At 43.0% G+C, this 21,024-nt stretch overlaps 1 protein-coding gene across 1 annotated transcript in view; it reads left to right on the plus strand.

Moving 5' to 3' along the window:
* The window catches only part of cux2b (cut-like homeobox 2b), an 86,116-nt gene that overhangs the window by 12,429 nt on the left and 52,663 nt on the right, over positions 1–21,024 (plus strand). The window contains 2 exon segments of the mRNA XM_051950729.1: positions 14,299–14,409; positions 17,679–17,726. Coding sequence (XP_051806689.1) covers positions 14,299–14,409; positions 17,679–17,726 — 159 coding nt within the window.

The following is a 21,024-nucleotide window of genomic DNA, read 5'->3' on the forward strand; positions in this document are numbered from 1 at the left end:
GACACACTGTGACGCCTGGAGCACTTTAGGCTGACCCGGCTGCTCACCTCCTGCCTGATGGACAGATTAAAGGACCATTAAGCATAATTACTGTTTCAGTTGGAGAGGCCAACTCATCCTGTCAGAAATGGTTACAAATTGCTGTACCTCTGCCCCCTGTATGGCTCTTAAATTCTGAATTTCATTACATTTGTCTACTGTCTTACTATCAACAAGTTTGGGCTTTGAAAACAGAAACGCGTTTGTTGAGGAGAAAATGCAAATAGTGATTAATGGAGATAAAACTTCAAATAGTATTGAGAAATGTATTTTTGTGGTTTGATTTGCAAAGCTTTTGCAGCTTTTGTGAATCGGTGGTTCTTCTAAGCCAATCAAAGTGAGTCTGATGGCTGTGGAGAGGAGTGTGACAGGTAGTTGATGTGATCTGGATTGGAGCGGTGTGAGTGTGTGGTCTGCTGCGCTGTCTGTCTGATTATGTAAAAGGTGGTGAGGTGGTGTAACACTGGCTGGCTGTTGCAGTGGTTTGCCAGCTACAGAGGGCCTGTTGCCAGTTTTACATGAGAATGTGCAGCAGTAATGCCTCGTAATGTTCTCCTCTCTGCTCTCTGTATCCATAAGAAAACCCACACTACCGCCCTAGGGAAATTGGTCGATACCATCATCCCAGCTGGAGGCCGAGGCGGCAGACAGAGTTTTCCCATTTTTACATCAACACTGATGTTTATTATGAGATCTCCCTTTACTGTAACCTGCCCCTCTTGCGCCCCTTCTTTTCCTCATTTGGCCGATGATTACACCCATGGTGAGAACAAACAGTTTCTCTACTTAATAATTCACATCACTTTCATCTGATACTCAGTTACCATGGGCAATTTAGTAGTTGAATAATTTTGTGAAAAATTCATTTATTATCGCTGTGCGTTATGAATCTGGAGAGATGGAGAGTGGAGTAGTGGAGGATTTTAAATTGCGTCTGTGGAGCGAGGGATCCAAGGGTAGGTAATGTGTTCTAATGTTCTCAGCCATATGCATTGTTTTCAGGGCTCATCGGTTTTACATCGATTCCCACTGAAGTGTTTAATTGCATCATGAATATGATCTAATTCTGTCCTTTTCACTGAAACTGGAGCACTCTCTGCAAATGATGTACGGCCTTGACAGCACCACATCAGGATGTATTTTATATGGAATGTAAATTATAGTGTTAAATTAGCCTGGAAAGATAACTAGCTGGCACGGGGGAATGGACTCAACAGTTTAATTTAGTGTCAAAAGGCCGTGAAGGGATAAATCACCTCTCTCTCCCCTCTCTACTATGCCATATTAGGCTTTAATCATTCTCCTTTTCTTGTAATATCACTTGTTTCTCACTGCTGCCTAAGGAGTTCTTGAGAACTAGACTGCATTACCGCAGCATCAGTTGACTGCTTAGAAATGCTTCAATTTGAGCATATGGAAGACAATGTTGGCCGCTTTTACTTTTACATCTTTTTCTGTCTTAAAGTACATTTAATTTAGCTTTCCCTGCAGATGCGAAATGGCTCTTGAAGACCTGATAGTCACTTTTTACCAGCAGCATCTTTTGTCATGGTAGCGCTGAGAACGGACAAAAATAGGCAAAGAAGTACGAGGTGTCATTGCAGGGTCTGAAAGGTGGGGTATTCATAAAGATGAAAGCCGTTAGGTAGGCTTTGGTTCATCAGAAGGACCTCTCCTCGTTTCCTGTCCTCAAGGCTGGAGTGTTTGTCTGAGTGGCCCTGCCATTATACAGAGTTACCCTCCATGACCCAAGTGGGCCACTGTGCCTGGGAGCAAGCCTCTTGCATCCGCCTGGTCTATCTAGTATGATTGTGTCATTGACAACAACTAGAAGAAACCACCTGGCTAAGATCTGGGTTTTAATGTGAGAACTCACATGGCTTTGTGTTCCCAGAGTCCTTGTTTTGAATTGACATTCAATTTAATTTCCATCTCATCAGTTTGTGGGTATGGGTAGATGGATGCAGGCAGAGAGGATCAAGAACGAACTGAAGTGGCCGGATACCCTCAGGTTACTCACATAGCTAGACTGTTTCAACATTGTCATATATGTGACTAGTAATAGTCACATACAAATCTGAAACCAGCGACTCACCACTGCTCAATCAGGGTACCCCCATACACTTTGAATTCCTCCCACTGTACTGCTGATTTTGACAGCTCTCTGGAGAAAAGAGCCCTTAAATTATCAAGTGGGGCTCTAGTTGTTTTCCTTGTTGTTTTCATCTCCTAGGAGGGAGGTAGGGTGGGCTTTGGGGAGGAATTGGTATGTTAAATGAGCTATGGGAGGTCTGCTGCGTTTTTTTTTTCTTTTTGGAATGGGGGGAGTTCAGTCAGATGAGAATTGCTGCGTTGGGCGTTTGAGGCAGCTGTGTGAAGTCATTTTCCGGGAGTGCAAGCGGGAGAGAGGTGCGGATTAGGCAGCGCCTCTGAGCCGGAACAAGTCTGTCTGGGAAGGGATGAAGGCTACAAACCATAGATCTAATTCCCGCTCCTGCTACTAGACAGCAGAGACACTCACACATAGCCAGTGTGAATTAGGCCCATTTGCTCCCCTCAGTCTGAGGCGAGCGAACACAGGAGCAGACAGGGAGAAGTTGACAGACTCCACACATCCTGCCCTCTCTCCCGACTCCCCGCGCTGTTTCCAGCCCACCTCCAAAAGCTGTCTCCAGCTTGCACTAGTTTTTTATTGTTTCTTTTGCTGCAGGTCTTTATTATTGCTGACATTAACATGAACACAGTGCAAAAACAGGTTCCACTGTAATCCTAGGAGGGGGGTAGGGCATTCCACTGGCAGTGCAGAAAATGTTTGCACCTGTGGCCCCATTGATTGCGTGCTTGAAACTCCGATGCTCTGAAGTTCATGTCTTTTTAATGTGTGTAATGCTTTGCCTCAGGTCATGCGATTGCCCTGAGGTTAGAGAAGGTTCATGAGGCCGTGTGCAGTGGTGGATTAGCCGATTCTGCGTCCTGCTTCCTCTCTACCTTACAAACCCAGCTTCCTCTCTCTGCCTCCACGTGCAACAAGCCTAGTGCCCTGTTGTCAGCACACGAAAACCTGACCCCAGAGCCATGCAGTGCAGCACTGAGATCAATGTGGCTGACCCAGATACACTGTCCCCCTGCTTCTTTGTGATTGGACATAGTTTGGTTGTGGGTCAACCACTGATTGGGAGAGGCAGGAGGGGAAGCTGCAGTTCAGACCTTAAATAACCTCTGAGTGCTAGCCATCATGTAAAAGGGATGTCCGAGGGCCTGCAGGCTGTGTGGCGCTTTCACCCAAAGTGTAAACAGTATTTTTGGTTTTCCTCTCAATTCCACCACTTATTTCAGAGAACCTACAAAAATCAATGGGATTGTTTTAGTTATTAAGGCTGATTTTAGAGCTCTGTTAGTTGTGAAGAAAGATGGAGATGTTGGTGTAAGGCCCCCTGTTCTCTCCCTGTTGTGCTTGTCTCTCCCATCACAGCCCTCTACACCCTGTGTACCCGGTAATGAGTTGTATTACATGCTCTGTGGTGGGCATGTCTTGTGTTAGGGGGCTGTATTCAATCTTTGTACTGTGAATGCAGGGGAAGGCTCTTTGTGTGTCTTTGAGACGCACTCAATTGAAACGGTGTGCAGCGAGTGAAGCTGATGAGGAGAGAGCAAGTCCTGAGAGGAACATGTGGATGCCTGGTAGGCAGCGAAACACTGTTGTGTGTTTGTGTGCACTTGTGCGTAGACTTGCTTCTAACAGTGCGTCTGCATGTGTATGTTCAGTGCAGAAGGGTGGATTTCAAGGAAGTGTGCTGCTGAGCTGGATGTGAGTTGAATTAGCCTCAGTTATTCGGTTTGCTTATCCCACATTTTCAAATGGCATGCCAAGAGGTAGTGTAAATTATATGAATGAAAATCTACTCCAGTTGGCTCATTCATCATTTGAGCTTCTCATTGTGACCCTTTCTAAGGACTGGCGAGGGGCCTAGCTATGGGCTAAGTGATTTTATGAGGCAGTATCATCGGGCTCAGGTCTTATTCCTTTTGGTAGGAATGCATTTTCTACTTAGATGGCAACAAACTGCATTTGCACTTAAAACATATTCTGTAATCTTCTGTTATTTTACATACAAATTGCATCCTGGGCGATGCATTCATCATTGCTCATATCCAGCCCTCTCTTAAATGAAAAATGTATCTGAGATGAATAATGGATCCCTCCATAGTATAATTTTATGTTTCTTGAATATAGTCGAGAGTTCTTCCTCTGCCTTCTCCTCTAAATTTTTCCCCCTTGTCTGGATAAAGTTTTACATATGAAGAAAAATTACTTATTTACTGTGGTTATTGTTTACCTGAAAATTTTTACAATATGAAACCTCTTCAACACACATAATATGTGGAATATGGTGTCATAAAAGCATGCCGCCATTGTGAGTCATAGTGTAGCAACTTCAGGCCATTTCACAATTGAACGCCAATCAATCATGATCATGTACCGTACCTTGTAGTATCTTGACTGTTTAGTCTGTGGAACAGTTGGTTGGGAGATGATGGGGTTTGCAGCTAGCAATCGTACACAGGTGCTGGTGTAGTGGTAGTGTTGTGGGGTTTCCTCTGGGGGCTATGGGTGGGCAGCCTTGTGTGAAGCTGGGAGAATTGAGGTTGAGTAGCCGAGCCCTCTGTCTTTATCTCTAATTACATGGTGAGACTTGGGGAGATTGGGCAGAACTGTAAAGCCCCCACAGATAGCTTGCTGGCCTCCCTGGCTGTAACACAGCAGGGTCTGAGGGTGTGAAGCAGAACCAGGTCTGGTGAGGCTCTAATCCCACCACAGATTTTCTCCCTGGGGAGCACCCAGTGTTCTTTTCTCTCCGCAGTCTGCCACATTCCAACCTGCCGCTGGGGGAGAAGCACGCTGAGGCTCTAGCAGCCCACTCTGTCGTGCTCTACTTGCTCCTGTCGGTTTTTGTCGTCCCCAAAGTTTCCCAGCCCATCCTGGGAGACATCCTGACACAGAGTTGCAGATGGGAAGCATTGGACCGAGGCAGCTGGTGTCACAGTGTGGATTGGAATTCACAGTAGGGATAAAATATGAAACAAATATGTCATTGTACATATGTTTTCCGCAATTTGTTCATCCAGCTGTTTCCTCGCTCAGTCCCCCTGGTCCCCCTTGCCTTGCCATATAAACCTGGGTAGAGTTGACTGCTAATAATCTATGATTTGCCCCATTGTGCCACATTTTTCTCAGAGTGGCTTTAGTTACTTGGAAGCAATATCCTCCTTAGCTGTCGCTTCCATCTGCTGGATCAGTCATAAGAACTCTGAATTCTGGATTTTAATATTCATACTTTGTTGTTTTGATGATATTAGACAACACTATCAAACGACAGCACAGAACATACTGCGCTACAAATGAAGGCAGAATTATTCCCAGTCAGTTAAGTGTCCTTTGATTCTTTTGCAAGTTTAATCTGCACAAATCAATAAAAGGATGCATGTTGGGCCTGGGAGTCAACAGCAGCCGTGTTTGATGGGTAAACGGACAACCAAATGGATGATGTGGGGGAGCATTCATCTTTCTTTAGGCAAATTGGGCCGCTAGGTCCCGACTAATTGATTGATTGCATGACTTGCTGATATAATCAAAGCCTGGCCTGATTTATGGCGATAAATCGATTGATTAATAAGGTTTTCTGTGATGGGGCTGGTTCGTGATGGTGGTGAGAAGTGGGGAGGAAGACACCTCCAAGTCACACATCCGTCTCGGAGCCGTCAGCTTTGTTGGTTTAGTGTAGTAATAAGAAAGGCCTGGATCTCCCAGCTGACATTTACAAAGAGCCAACTGACTATGACCCGCTCCCTAGATTAACCTCCACTTGTACTCATAAGCACCCCTGATATTAAAAGATGGGGAGCTGCATCAGCCAGGGAAAAAAATGAAGTGTGACTTTTTTCACTGCACCGTTTGCATACATCATTAGGGAGAACAACAAAAATCAATTGCACATTCCAGAATAAATAAAAACAAATATCTTGAGCAGCATAATGCGAGGCCCTCTTGTTGACTCTTTCCAGATTACATTTAGTTGGGTGTTTAAACGCTGATTTACAGCAAGATGGACTCCATTCCCTGCACTCGCCTGCCTGTCTGCCTGCCTGTTCAGAATATGAAATGGAAGTTAAACACTGTGAATCTCCAGTGTGAGGAGGAGGGCTCAGGACGTGTGGGCAGTGTAGCATCAAATAGATTGTGTTTCCTCCCGTGTAAACGCCTAATGTGTGCCGAGTGCTCTGACACAGATGAATGTAAGGAATTTGCTGTAAAGACTTTACGGCCCTTTTGAGAGACATGGCTGGAAACTGGTAGTGTGGAACCTGCTCCACGCCCCTCTGAACACACGTCCACACACATGCACTTACACACATGCTTTCACAAGTGCTTACACATGCACACATGTCAAGGCACACAGCCCTCCAAGGAGAGCAGCTACATCAAACTGGTAGGGCTGGTGCGGACATCAGGGATACTTTTTATTTGCTTTGGGTCAGAAATGACGGCCCTGATGATGTGATGAGAATCATATCACAGACCAACTCCACACTGTGTGCTATGTTATGGCAGAAAATAGTCCTGGTGATTCTCTTGACCAAGCTCATCATTTAATATATGAGAGCTACCTTCTGCTGCACAACAGGGCAAATTATAAAATGATTCATGTATAAACTGCCCTTTCAAGTGGCTGCTCCCATTCTGCGGCAGCCGAACTCGCTTGCCAGATCTTCGAGTCTTTGTGATGGTGCTCAAAGCTCTCGGCTGCTTGTTGTCAGCACCAGTTTTATTCCCACTCTCACCGCTCTATTTAGATTAATTTATTTTTGGTTCAAATGCTGTAAAATGAAAGTGCGATGGAAAGAAGGAGGGTAAAGGAGTGTTCCCTCTCTCTCAGACAGGTGGCCCTGGTTTATGTCGCCGGGCCCCAGGGGCCCTGCTAACTGAGTCTGAGCGAGAGGAGGGACCTGTCTCTCAGCGCTACACAGGTGGTGTGAAACACAGCCCTCTCTCCACACCTGAAATATTTAGATTCTTCCAGCGGCGTCGCTTTGATCTTGCTGCAATCGACAAGGGAAAACGGAGAGAGTAGGGGGGAGAAAACAACAAAAACAAGAGGAAGAGCAGCACACCTGAGAGCGAACAGATTGACATTTCTTAAGAGAGAATAAACAATTGCAGGTTAGCTGTGTTGCATCGCTGCAACTCGTCGTTTCAGGTGAAAGTGGGCCATCGCAGTGATGGCTGCATCCATGGAGCCTTCCTCCTCTCCGACTAGCTGACCTCAATGGTGAAGCTTCACAGAAATAAGTCCCCTGCAGTGCACTCCTCGTTTCCCACTTTGAACGAAACAGGAAAACAAACCTTGTCCCCAATTTTATTGTTCAAGTTCGACACTGTTGCTACTCTCCTAATTTTTTCCAGAACCCCTCTGAAAATACTTCAGTTTTGAAGGTTATTGTTTTTCCAGCTCAAGCTGCTCTTTTATGTAAAACCTCCCTGTTCTTTCATATTCACATCCCCATTTGAACCGATCATTTGGCCGACTGAGGTTATCGTGTCTTCTCTCAGGTTTCAACCCACTAGTCTGCTAATGAATCATAGGACTGTGTAATTAGTCACCCTGCATGTACCAACCAATGACAATAGACACCCTGATTGTAACCACAGAGTTTGAAAGGAGCAGAACAATGGTCGGCCTTAATGATGATATATAAGGTGTTGTAATTGGCCTTCGTTTGGAGCATTCAGTCATAGATTGTAATTTGAAGATTCTAATTGGAGGACATTTAAAGTTATTCATTGGATTCACAGTGGATAGAGGATTGTTTGAAAGAGCTGTAATAAGATGTTTTCATGATACCTCTTGATACTGTTTTGAACAAGACTTGACAATAAATGAGATTAGAGCCCCCCTGATCATACTAAAATGTGTTACCTGTACATTAGTAAGAAATAAAAAATGTGTGTGTGCATGTGTGTCCAAGTGTGCGCGTTGGAATTAAAGCGAGAGAAGTGTTGACAAGTAGGCTGTGCTCTGGTGCATCAGGCGCCAAAAACTCTCTAAATGAAGCAGGGTATGACGAATAATGGCTGACAACACCAGTCACACCTTTTGCTGATGGTTGTAACGCTCACACGCTTCTCCTTCCTTTTGTAAGATTTAGCATGCTGTTTGAAGACAGCCTGACTGACTGGGGATTAATTATTTTGGATGATTTATCAGACTTTCCAGTCCAGAGTTTAGAGAGGTGTCAAAATGAAATGTGATTTTCTTCGTTGGTAAGTCCTCACCATCTATACACTACCTACATATTTCTGCAAAGTACAGGCAGCATTGCTGCTATGAAGTGGACAGGTGCAGGCTGTGCAAGTAATCTGTAGAGCTGGGGTTTCCAGCCTTGGTGTCAGGACCTCACAAGTGGTCACAAGATAAATCGGAGGGGGTCATGAGATGATTGCCAGGATAGGAAAGCAGAAGACGCATGTGCATGTTTAATGATTTTTTATTTTTTTTTGCTGCCATAGTCAGAACACTAACCCTGCAATTCATGAAAAACCCACTTGATCAAGGACTGCTACAATGGTTACTTCAGCATTTGAATATTTATAATCAAATTCAGATGTGACTTCTGTATTTTTTTTAATTGACAAAATGCCTGACAACTGACCTCTTCCAAATGATAGTTGTAATGGGGTAACCTCCAGCCATGTGGCACGCACCACAGTTTAGAACCAACTTTCAGAATTAAACGCACATAGTATTTGACCCAGGTGTGCTGTGGTCTAACAACACTGTGATGATGGTGTGAATTGGAGCAGCTCTAGCCAATCTGATGGAGAGTAGAAGTGAAGGAGCAGCGGTCTAGGGTAAACAGATGGAGGGAGATGCCAGGTGATAGCAGCCCCCCAGTGCTTCCCTGTCAGAAGCCGCGTGCTCAGCTCACGTTCCTAGTGCAGGGTCACGGAGGTCAGTGGCTCCTCCCGCCTGGCTCTGTCTGGACAGTCCAACACCCACACTGCACAGCAGTGCCCTTAACTGATGCTCAGCTCAAGGAGGCCAGATAAGAGTTCATTTTGGATCTTTCATATGGACAGACGCCAATGTGCGCCTTTTCCCTGCACTCCTTCCCTACCAAACAGCTCCCTCCTCCCTCACTGGCTAGGGGGGTTGCCAGTAATAATGTTGAGGCCAGACTAGACTGCAGTGATTGGGGCCATTGATTGTGGTGATTTGATTTATTGATCAGTCCGCCCTCTCAAATGTGGCGTCTGAGATGCGGGGCTAATCTGAGGCAGCTATGGACAATCTTGTGCCTCACAGAGAATGGGAGGTGATAAGGAATGTATGAAAGGAAACTACACTTATCTTAATCACACACTGGTCCCTGCTCTGCTTTGCTGCAGCCCCCGTGTGCGGATGTCAGCGCATATGTGTCTCTGTGCACGCATGTGTGCCTAACCACTCTTTTGAACGAGACCTTGCGTGCAAGTGTGTGTGTTGTTGCGTTGGTGTGCGTATGCGGTGGGGGTTGTGAGGCAGTACAGTCACCAGGCAGAACAGAGTGGATCTATAAATTGATGGAATTCAAAGCCTCCAGCATCGATTACCATTATAACAAACAGCAGCACACAGAATGTCTGATTATTTTTAGACAAAGATTCTGTGCTCTCAGCAGCAATTCTGCTGATGCTGTCACACTTTCAGACATCTGCCTATGATTGCAATTAGATGGGATACAAAAAGAAAAATAATACCCCATCTGCATTTTCCCCTCTCTCCTCCTCCTTCCTATTTTTCCCTCTTTAATTTGTGCTGTCCAAGCCCAGTGCACACAATAGTGATTTTGACTCAGTCTACCTCATTGCAGTACCTTGGTAGTTTTTTTTCCCCCAGTTGTCAACATTTTCCACCATGGGTTGTCTTTGTGAAAGGCCAGAAAATAGCTTACCACTACAGATGTAATCAAGATGAGCTAGGCTTAATGAATCAATGTCAAATCTACTCCAACACAATACATTAGTGAGCCCCGCATTTTGCCTAAAACATTCCCACTTGCACAGATTGTTACAGTTCATCATTTTGCTCTGATTTTTGTTATGACCAATTGTCTTTGCTGGATTTAACTACAGAGTTTTTAACTTGCATTTGCTGCCTTTGTGTACAATATACATGAATTGTCTCCCGTCATATAAATGAAACATGACTTACTTGACAACTAGCTTATGTCATAATCCTCAATACTTTTTTTTTTCTTTTTACAGATTTGTTGCCACAACTGGCCTCCATTTTCTTTGCCACTTTTTCTCTCACTTAATAGAATCTGAAGGGACTAGTGCCTGCAGTATTGGCACTAACACACTTGCATAAACCTGAGACCTCTCAATGCAGCATAAATGGCTGCAAGTCAGATCACACGAGGGCTTCAGTCAGTGTCAGAAGGCCATAGCTGGCTTTTGTAAGCCAAAGGATATATGCGTCATGGTTTCACAGCTTTTTTTTTTTTTTGAGTTCGTCGGGTCATTGAGCTTCAAGTCCATTTACAGACTGCCAATAGGCTGCAGGTCTGTCCTGTTGAAACCAATAAGCTTCTTGTTTCTTGGTCTTTTGTTTTTGAGTCAGAAGTCACCAAGATTGCTTTCGCCTTGCATATTGACTTGAGCTCACCAGGACTTGTTCCACACTCAAAATCCCTCTTTCCTGCCGCTCTAGCCCCAATGACAGCTCCGCCCTCCCCAGGGGAAACTCATCAATTATGGCTGGATGTTTGACTGGCAGAGGCTTAATGACAGGAACTCTGTATTGACCCGACTGCCACACACTAAAAATTTAGTCCCAATCGTCCTTTTTAAAACCTGTCAAATGATTACCAAGAAACTCCTCTTTGCACAACTAGTTGCAACCCACCTTTTCCCATTTTAAAGACATCAGAAGCATCTACATGTTCATGCAAATAATTTCTGAAAGGATGACACTCAGTATAATGAAAGGAGATAAGTCCGTTTCATTAGGGATCTCAAACATGTTTGTTTGTAGCTTGAAATGGATCACATCTGATTAGGAAGAAAAGGACTATCTTCTTTGGTATCGTTTGTCTCCTGAGATAGCAAAACTGTTTCAGCAACACTGTATTGTGCAGTTGCTCCCATCATCAGTCTGAGCAATACAACCAAAGTAGCAAACAGTCTGTTCTGCCTCACTTCTTTTCAGAAAGACAGGCAGTTGGTTTCATTTGATGGGCTGTTGCCCAGACTCTCCTCCCTCGTAATGGTCTAGAAACTGTGGGGATGCTTTCAAAATAACCATGCCATAATGATTGCACTGTTTGACTTGCATACTGCATGAGTATCCACCATTCTCATCAGCTGAGTTGCAATAAAAGTGAACCCAGCTCTACACTGAGGCCGCTGAAGCACTGGCAGACTTAGATTCACCACACAGTTATATCTTAAGTACTTATAAAATCCACTCAAAGTCACTTCTAGAGGAATTTTCTCTTGGCAAGATTAGCCGGTCTGGGGCCATTTGAATCTAGTGGAGGTTGGCCGACTTCTGAAAGCCCACTCTCTAATCTCTGGGAAGGCTCATCCCAGATGGACTGTAAGGACTAACAGGAATTTATAAAAGTCCTGTCGCCTTATGCTGCATAGCCATGGCCTTTTTCAGTGACAGCACCATTTACAAGGAGTGACACATTTTCCACCAACCAAATATATCCTAAATATTGGGATATTTGTAGTGTAGAACTTGAGATTTTTAAAGGAGACACACAGCGGTTGGAATCAAATGTTTGTTTTGCTTATAAAGAGGAAAAGAGAAAACTTATACTTGACCTGTCATCACCAGAGACAAATGCCACCATTGGAACATTGCAACATTTTTAGTTTTGTGCAAAGCAATTTGCTCAAAGACCTATGGCAGTGACCTATAATGCAAGACATTGACCCAAGGCACTTCAGCATGTGCAATTTAAAGGATGAGGTGGGTGATATTGTCTGTTTCTTTTAAGACCGAAACCTAAAATTGATTGATCCCCCTAACAATTATCATCTGTGTCTGATATATTTTATTTCTCACTTATAGAGTTTGCTTAGTGGCTGTTGCTTCAAAGGGTAGCATACACAATGATCTTAATCTTTTCATTTAACTGTTTCTAAGAAACGGAAAAAGCATTTCTCACATTCTGTCAATACAATTACCATGGATGCTGTAGTTTATCCTAAATCAGTTGCATACACTGCACTATATGCGTATCAGTCTCCTTCATATGTACTCTTCATTTCTGTCTGAGCAGCATTTCCTGCAAACAACATTGCTTGATTGTTTAAAAAATTAAACTAAACGGGAGCATTTTTTTGAAAACATCCATCTTCAGTAGGGATCAGTGGGTTTGGGGCTGAATGCCACACACAGGGCAGGAAAGGCAGAAAATACAAATGGACTGACACATATACTTCCATTATTTTGGTATTGTCTTTGCAAGCAATTACAACATTATAGAATAATACTAGTTGTGTCATTATCAACCGGGTGCCTTGTTCATAGACATACTTGTAAAGTTGACGCCTGAGTGACACTAGAATTATTAGAATGATACCAATTTTTGGGGAGAGAAAATACAGTACATCGTGTGCTAAAGTTGGACTGAACAAAGAAAATTCTGTTTATTGTTTATTAACTTTACAGCTCAGCTATGATGCAAGTTAGAGCTTCTCTGCTGTACAAAATAAATTAACTAAATTAATCAAATAATCCTTTTCTGCATCATGTTCTGAAAATTTTAAAAAAAAAACCTTTCATGTTGACCAACTCTGATATCTCTACGATAGGTCAGTATGGGCCAGCTGGCATGTTGGTCTGGCTTGAGTAACATTGTCGCGTCTCCGCATATAGCATCTTGCCTCTGTCGGACTGTCCACTACTTTCACCAGTCCACTTTTCTGACTTGCCAGTCTAGGGACTTGAACCAGCAGCCCTTCAATTAACAGCCTGCTTCTCTGGCCAAATGACTGTCACTATCCCACGAGGCCATGGCTGTTGAAGTTTCTTCTTTCCATTTTCTGTCTTTTTTTTTTTCCTTATGTGATGATTTATTAAATTGCCTTTAAGTAAGACTGCAGATTAATTAAAACACAGTCAATTTAATTTCCCGGCGTCATATATAAATTCACAGTGGTAATTGAATCCCCTACTCCACTTTTTATATTGTAACCCAGCAGTTACAAGAGAAGATCCTCATCAATTACTGATAATCACAGTCAAAACGAAGAGGGGATGAATATACACTTGCCTATTTCCAGCACTGCTCAGCACAGCAAAGTAGAGTTGGAATTTGTTTTCCTTTTTTTTCTGTTTGCTGAAAGAGCCGGGAATTGGATGACTGATCGATAATATCGGATTTGCGGATGGCATGTGGTGCAGCTGAGTCCAGCATGAATGCAAGGTTCTGATGAAGGGCCTACTACACAGACCGCTTTGAATAGTGGATCAGACATGTTGCTGGGGTGCAGCTCTCATTTGGTATAACACAGACATGTAAACAAACCGATGTGCAGAGACATTAATGGAATAGCGATCAGGGCTGTTGTTGTAGCAAAAGGGTAATTTGGTTAAAGCTATGGAAGCTACTGTCATGTATTGAAAATCTGTGCAGGATCAATATAAAGATTGGTGCAGGGGATGGGAGAGACATTGAAAAGAAGCTGAACATAGATCTGACCTGTGATAATTACGACAGCAAGTGAGGCGTTTGTATGTTTGAATCAGGTCTTGGCCGGGCTTATAAAACAGCGCTTCATTTCAGAAGGAAGCTCCATGTGTTTGTAAGGGTGTTTGTCAGGTTATTGGGTCTCCACACGTGACTCCCCCCACCTCTTCTCTCCCTCTCCCTCTCCCTCTCCCTCTCCTCTGTCACCCTTCTCGCTCACTGGCGCTATATAGCCGTTGCAAGTGTATTGATTATTTCAAATACTGATTATCTAAAAGGCCTTCTGCTACTGTAGGCATTGGATTTATTTTGGCTTAATTATTTATGGGCCAGGGCTAGCTGTAAGTATTACTGCTGTGAGATCATGAAGGATTACATTGTTAATATTCAGCAGTGTATTTTTATTTATGTACACTCTAAGCTTTACTGGATGAGCGTTGGCAGGCTCCCTAAAGTGCCGTCTCTCTCCACTCTCTTCCTCTCACCGTTTCTCTCTCTTTTGTGTGTTTGTAGAGGGAGCTAAACTCTGTAGCATCTGAGCTGGCGGGTCGACAAGAGGAGAGCGAACATTCCCACAAGCACCTGGTAGAGCTGAGCAGGGAGTTCAAGAGAAATGTCCCTGAGGTGAGTCTAGCACCCCCACCCCCCACCCCCTCCACCCCCCCCATTATCTCAGCTGTGCCATTTTCCTCATCTTCTCCTCAGCAGGTACTGACTGTCTGCGTCACTGCCGCTGCTCGAGCCCCCGCATATACCTTTGAACGGTGAATTATTTCTTTCTTTTGTAAAATCTGCATTAGTGCACCGTATGTTAACAGTGCACAACACTTGTGAGAAGTCAGGGTAAGCCTCCTCCCTCCTGCTCTTCCAGTAGCTCAGTTAATATTTAAATGCTGAGGCCTTGCAGTATTAGCCTCTGGCTGGGTGTGATGAGAGGCCAAGGGGCTCATTTACAAAAGGTAAGCACAACTTCACTGCTTACTTTCAACTCCAAAGCTAAAGCGCCAGTTTATGAAAAAGTTATCTTGGTGTCAGAATTGGCAGCTGATATTGATATTTCTCCAAATTTCTGTGATGTAACAGGAACAGGTGTCTCTCCAAACCCGTAAGGAGCGAGACTCTGACTAAACACAATGTGATGAATGCTGATGAAAATGAGTCCCCCACTGCACCAGCTTTCCAACATGGCTTTTGCAAACACACTTTCTGTGCTGCTCTTTAAAAATATTTCATTAGAGACAAATATACAGTGGAAAATGAGTCACGGGAGAAGTGCATGTTTTTTATTCTAAAGAATACGCTAGCATATTTAAACATCTGTCAACCCCTTATATATAATATGAAATTGATCGTGGTTGCTATTAATTGTTCCTTTTGCCTGGCTATGAAGAGATCTCTTCTTTAACTGTTTCCAGTGAAGGAGATGAAGGACAAAATCTACAATCTTCAGCTAAACTCTAAAATACATTTTTGTGCAGAATGTAGACTGTGAATTTCGTTTTCAACTCACTCACAGTGAAAATGGTTTTGAAGGTCTTTTTGTGGCCAGTGTGAAACACAGAGACAACTATAATGACACTTACACTTTTAGTGTAAATATGGCACATGAATATTGTTTTAAGAAGAGCCGTAGTAAACCAAAGAAAATATTGGTTGACCGTACATGAGAAAAATAAAATCTACACGTTTTCGCTGCATAAAAAGCTAGTTTTTGCAGTATATTAAGTAATTTTGAACCTTGTTATTCTGAAATAACAATAACTCCAGCAGACTTGGAGTAGATCAGCATGCACCTGCTAATATTCATATGATTTCTGATAATAGAACTATATCAAGTAGTGTTACCAGTACAAGAGCTATTAAGAAATATAACTGACAAGTTAGCTTTTTAAATGTAACACTGCGTTGGTTGTTGTTTGCAAAGTTAAAACTAATTTTTTTGTCATCTGTTATCACAAAACACAGCCACACTGATGATTTCCTTGGCATGGTATCGATTAGCGCAGAGCCGTACCGAGCAAACATTCAGTAAATGTAGCCTAAATGTCTAATAAGTTGGATATAGCAGTATCTATTAGGTTGAGCAAGTTCCAAGTTGTGAAAATGCAGAAGTGATCACATGTAGTATGTCCTGCTGACAAAAAGAATGATTTAATCCTAGAGAGCTGCTGATTTGGCATTTTTCTCCTAATGAGAGTCGCTAGGTGATTATCTAAACCAATGATAATGTGGTTGGTTTAGAGCGTATCAACTTGGAGTCTATAGCCTTAGTTTAAATACTTTGAATGTGACCCCTAGCCAGTAACATTTTCCAAAATCTATTCACACATTCCTCCACCTGGTCAGCAATGCACATTCAAGTATTCCACAAAGAGTCTTATTTGATATTTGATAAAATCACAGAGTTGCTTACGATTTGATACCAACAAGACAGGTAACCACGATAACGATGGTATCAGCCATTCTGTGATATGTGATACATTACAAAACCATTATTGATGATACGTCACAATATCTGTGCAGTTGAAGAAAAAAAAGTACACCTGAAAAAGTAAAAAAACAAAACAGGAATTCTATAATTATTCACTGCATTGTGGTGTCAGTGTGTATGGGTATTATCATTATTATTTAATTTTAATAATGTGTCAGTTCAGTTAATTAGTTCTCTGATTTGCTTTCCTGCCATTTCCCCCTGCGAGTTTCATTTTCTTCCTCACAAGTTAGCTGACTTCTGTTCACTTTACCCTCATTCATTTCAAGCATCATCATGAATAGTCATAAAAAGTGATTGTGATAAATCAAAGTGGTTGTGGGAGTCTATTTAGAGGGCCTTCATGTTTTCATTAAAATATCGATATTGGGCAACAAAATTCCGATAATAAAAAGAGAAAATGAGACGATATATGCCGTTTTGCTGTTTTTCCCACCCCGTTAGTGAACATAAATTGTGGATTGAGCTAGCACATAAACAACTCATTACACATGCAAATGTTGCCACATAGAGCATTATCCTTTTGTACTCCACCATCTCTGTTAAGATTTGTATGTACCTGATAGCTGCAACTGATACAATGGTATGCTAACTTATGCATTGTTGACACTGTAGCACTAATAATACATTACCAGTATACAGAACTTGACGTGCCGTTATTATTTGGTGTTCAGTGCTATTTTTAATACTTACTGAGATGCCATCTGTGCATCACTGTGTTGTTTCTCATTTTCTTCTGCTTAACATTTAGAATGTGCCAAGACCTCATTCCTCAGTTTTGTAAGGCAAAATGGCAGTTAAGGTAGATTGAGCTGAATACGTGAAAAGCCAAATCTATGAATGATACAGATATGATTTTGTCCTTTTTCATCATCTTCTTTGAAAAGATCATCCATTGACATGTAGGCTGAAGTCAAAGAGAATATTTTTATATTTTATAAATGAACCCTCAGGCTATTTGCTATGCTGCCTGCCTATCTCAGCCAGAGTATGTAGTGTAGTGCTGTAATCTTGTCAGTATAATACAGGCGTTTAAGACAGGATCAGGCTGTCACCACTGGCAGCACAATCCCCTTACCTGAGGCTGTGAGAGCTCGCACAAGTCTGGATCCCTGAGCTCTAACGCAAGCTACTGGAAAGCCCCACTTTTCAAACATGCCCACTCAAACCCTGTAGGTTTAACCACTAATACCCACACCCTATAACAACATACCTCACTGAAATACACATGCCGGGTAAGAGAAGCAATGGTGAGAATCCATTAAAAGAAAAGATTTTCAGTCCTTTTTCTTGCAGAAGAGCTGTTTGTGCCTCACTGGGGGCTATCTGATTCCTAAACAGGTGGAACATCTGCACCATGAAAAATGCTGAGACTGAGCTTACTTTTTTTGTCTGTACATAGGAAGTCCGGGAGATGGTGGCACCTGTTCTCAAGAGTTTCCAAGCCCAGGTGAGTCACTTGTCCTGGCATTTTACAGAATACAAATTGTACAGAATGAAACTGAGAATTTGGAAATTGCAAAGTAGTCATAGCATTTTATTGATGATTTCCTTAATTTTGTCTGTTCCACATTATAATTTACTGAAAGGAGACACTCCTGCTGGATATTGCATGTACTGGTACATTGCCCTATCTATCAAACCAAATGATTTGATAGATAGGGCGAGGAATCTATGACATACTTTTGTGTTACTGCTCATCTGGTGCTTATTGACTGATGCCTTTTCTGTCAAAGTGAAGTAGCATCTATCTGCCATTAGATGATCAGATATCTGGCTTCTCATATTTTCTTGGCTGAGACAAGCCCTCATTTCCTGTTGTGATGGTGCATTCACCATGCCCCCTCTGACGTCGCCATATTGAAAAAGTCATCTGATACCTACCAAGACTCTGCTCCAGCCATTAAACCAAGGTCATAAATCACATTTGTGAGCTGCGTTATGGTCCGCAAAGCAGAGGCCTATGGAAATGATACCACAAATATGTTTCCAGTCTCGTTCTCCCCCCTAAACACCCGGTCAGTGCTAACCTGAAAGCCCTATCATTGGTAAACATGAGAACACTCAGCGTGGATTGTTCAGATCTCTTGAAAGTGATTATTGGCAGCTTTTTTTTTAAAATGCTTTATAATTGACTATGCCCAAGCAACCATGTTCCCATCGCATTCAGTTCTACGCTCTGCAGTGCTCTGTGGTTGATTTCTGTGCTAATTCAATTACTCTGACTGTAAAGTTGCACAAATATCAGAAGCACCCTTCCATATCTTTATTGTGCAAACAGGAACCCAAAGGATTAATTTAAGCACCATTGATGTCTGACAACTGGGAGTCTAGAGATGTTTCATAGTAGATAAAATAGATGGCTGATAATGAGCGATGATTTTTTTCCTTGTTAGCTGCGGGCCTCTCTGGGTACCTCTTGGTCTCTCTTGTGTAACTTCCACAGGCTTATGTTCTGCACATTGATAAGTAAGCCAGCTTGTGGTGGAAAAAGCCACAGCTATTTTTTGATCGCGGGGTGCAGCGAGCAACTCGGCACACCATAATAATGTAATCCTCTGGTGTTTTCTGATACACTTTGACCTTATTGGTAATGTCAAACAGCTTGCAGAAGCTTGTGAACTTTACCCAGCGGTAGTCTGCACGACCTCAGTGTAAGCTGTGGGACCTCGACCTGCTGCTGCAGGGGGAGAATGTGAAGAGAAGGTGGAGCTGGATGCGCTTGTTTGGCTGTGTGGTTTGGGATAGACTAAAGCTCCCCTGCAGCTGCACTGTACAGGTGGTGAATGATAGAAAAGTCCTGGCATACATGTGTGTGAGGATGCATGTACGTGGGAAAGAACTGGGTCCTTTCCCCCCCTCCACTGCAGTTCGGAGGCCCAGAGGAGTGCCTCATGGTATTTGGACCCTCATCATGCCACTTCTAAAGGAGAAGTCGGCTCCTTTGAAGTGTTTGCGACATGACAGGTTCTCTTTCTTTTCTTTTTTCATTTCAATGTTCCCCACCCACTTTCTCTCTCTTCTCCCGTCCAATCTCGCCTTCTAATTATCACTAACCAGGCGACTGATTAGAAACACGTTGCCGACCTAGTTTTTCTGTGGAACTGTAGGAGGAGAAAGGGTTAATCCCAGAGCTGGTGGCTGTCATTGGTCGCTTCTCTCCTTCTTCTCCTCTTTTTCGTTCTGCTCTCCTCTTTTCTTTCCCTGGAAGTTTGCTAATGAGGTCCCGTCAGAGCTGAGGAGAGGTGTTAATTTGGCCTTGTGAAGTAGGAAGGAGATTAAGGACAGTGAGGAGCTGAGTTTACGGCTTAAAATACACCGCTGTCCTTATTAATCCACAGGGCCCTGGGAGACCGGCGTTTTTGGTTTTATAATGAACACTGTCTTATAATGAAGGTAATTTTAATAAAAATTTACGGCGAAGAAGAGGAGATGGTACATGTCTCCATGGTCTCAGGCACACCTTTGGGGCTGAGGGATATGACAGTTATTTCTCAAATAACCGATCGCTGGAGAGACGGGCCCGTTGGACCACACTGTTCACACAACTTTCACACAGAGCTCTCGCTGCCATCCGAACATACAGAAAACAGTCTTCACCAAGTCTCACCAAGACAATGTGGGCTTCTCAATGCAATTTACACCTCCCTCTCACTTTAGAGTGTAAACTCCCCTCAGGATAAACATTTGTGAGGCAAGAGAAAAAGAACAGTGACTGATTTCTTGTATGTTTATAGTCTCCTTTTTTTTCTCCAGGAGAGGCAAATTCCTCCTCACATCCGGCCTGTAACAATCTGAATATCAGGCTCAAATTAACCAGTCATCCTATTTTTCTCCTCTCTTCTTGATGTCGCTTGGTGCTCTCAGAAAAAGAAAACAGCAGTATGGGTCCCTAATTACTGAAACTTGCTTTACAATGATAATCCGTGGAGTAATTTAGCGTGCACAATGAGAGTTGTGGTGCTTGCGCAGATGGAGATTCTGATAAATAGTTTGTAACGTGTAATTAGCAGCTCTGCCGGTTACATACCATTAACCCCTCAAGCTCAGGAATCATTATTGGCCCTCATTATCAAGCAGCAAGGTACGATCGAGCTGACTAGACATCAAAAACATCAAACAGCTATTAAAGCGCTGCAAACTGGGGGCCGGTGGACACCTGTTTATGAGTCTAACTGTGCCATTTCTTCCCCTGAGGTTGGGAAGTGATGATGTGAGGGGAAGACAATGTTTTTATGTATGTATGTTGTTGTTGTTGCTGCTTGTTTTCTATGAAAGCACAGGAGGTATTTTGACTACACAGCAGCTTTTCGACTCAATGAAACTGACTGAAGAGATCTCAAAATGGCTGCTGTGTCCCACCTATACGACTGCTCAGGAAAGGTAGAAGGAAGACAACTTAAAAACACATTTAGTGACTTCTATTTCTCTGAGTTGTCCCCTTTTCAATACAGAATAGATCTGGTGACTTTTATTATAATCTACCATGTTAGACAGCAGAATGACAGGAGAAATGAAAGAGAACATGTCATACAAACCAGAACAGTTGTTTGGATTGTCGTATTCATTCACTGCTTATTCATAACAACCCTCTACAACTGTATTTTTGAGCCTGTGTGAAGCATCTTGCAGCTGATTTGGCCGGGTTGAGGACTGAGGGAGTAGCATGTTTTGTGTTGTCAGAGACCTTGTCCACGGTGCCTTCCTCTGAGCTTGCCCGCCATGCAATGAGGTAGACAAACACCGTC

Source organism: Acanthochromis polyacanthus, chromosome 7 (genome assembly GCF_021347895.1).
Source record: "Acanthochromis polyacanthus isolate Apoly-LR-REF ecotype Palm Island chromosome 7, KAUST_Apoly_ChrSc, whole genome shotgun sequence".
Lineage (NCBI taxonomy): Eukaryota > Metazoa > Chordata > Actinopteri > Pomacentridae > Acanthochromis > Acanthochromis polyacanthus.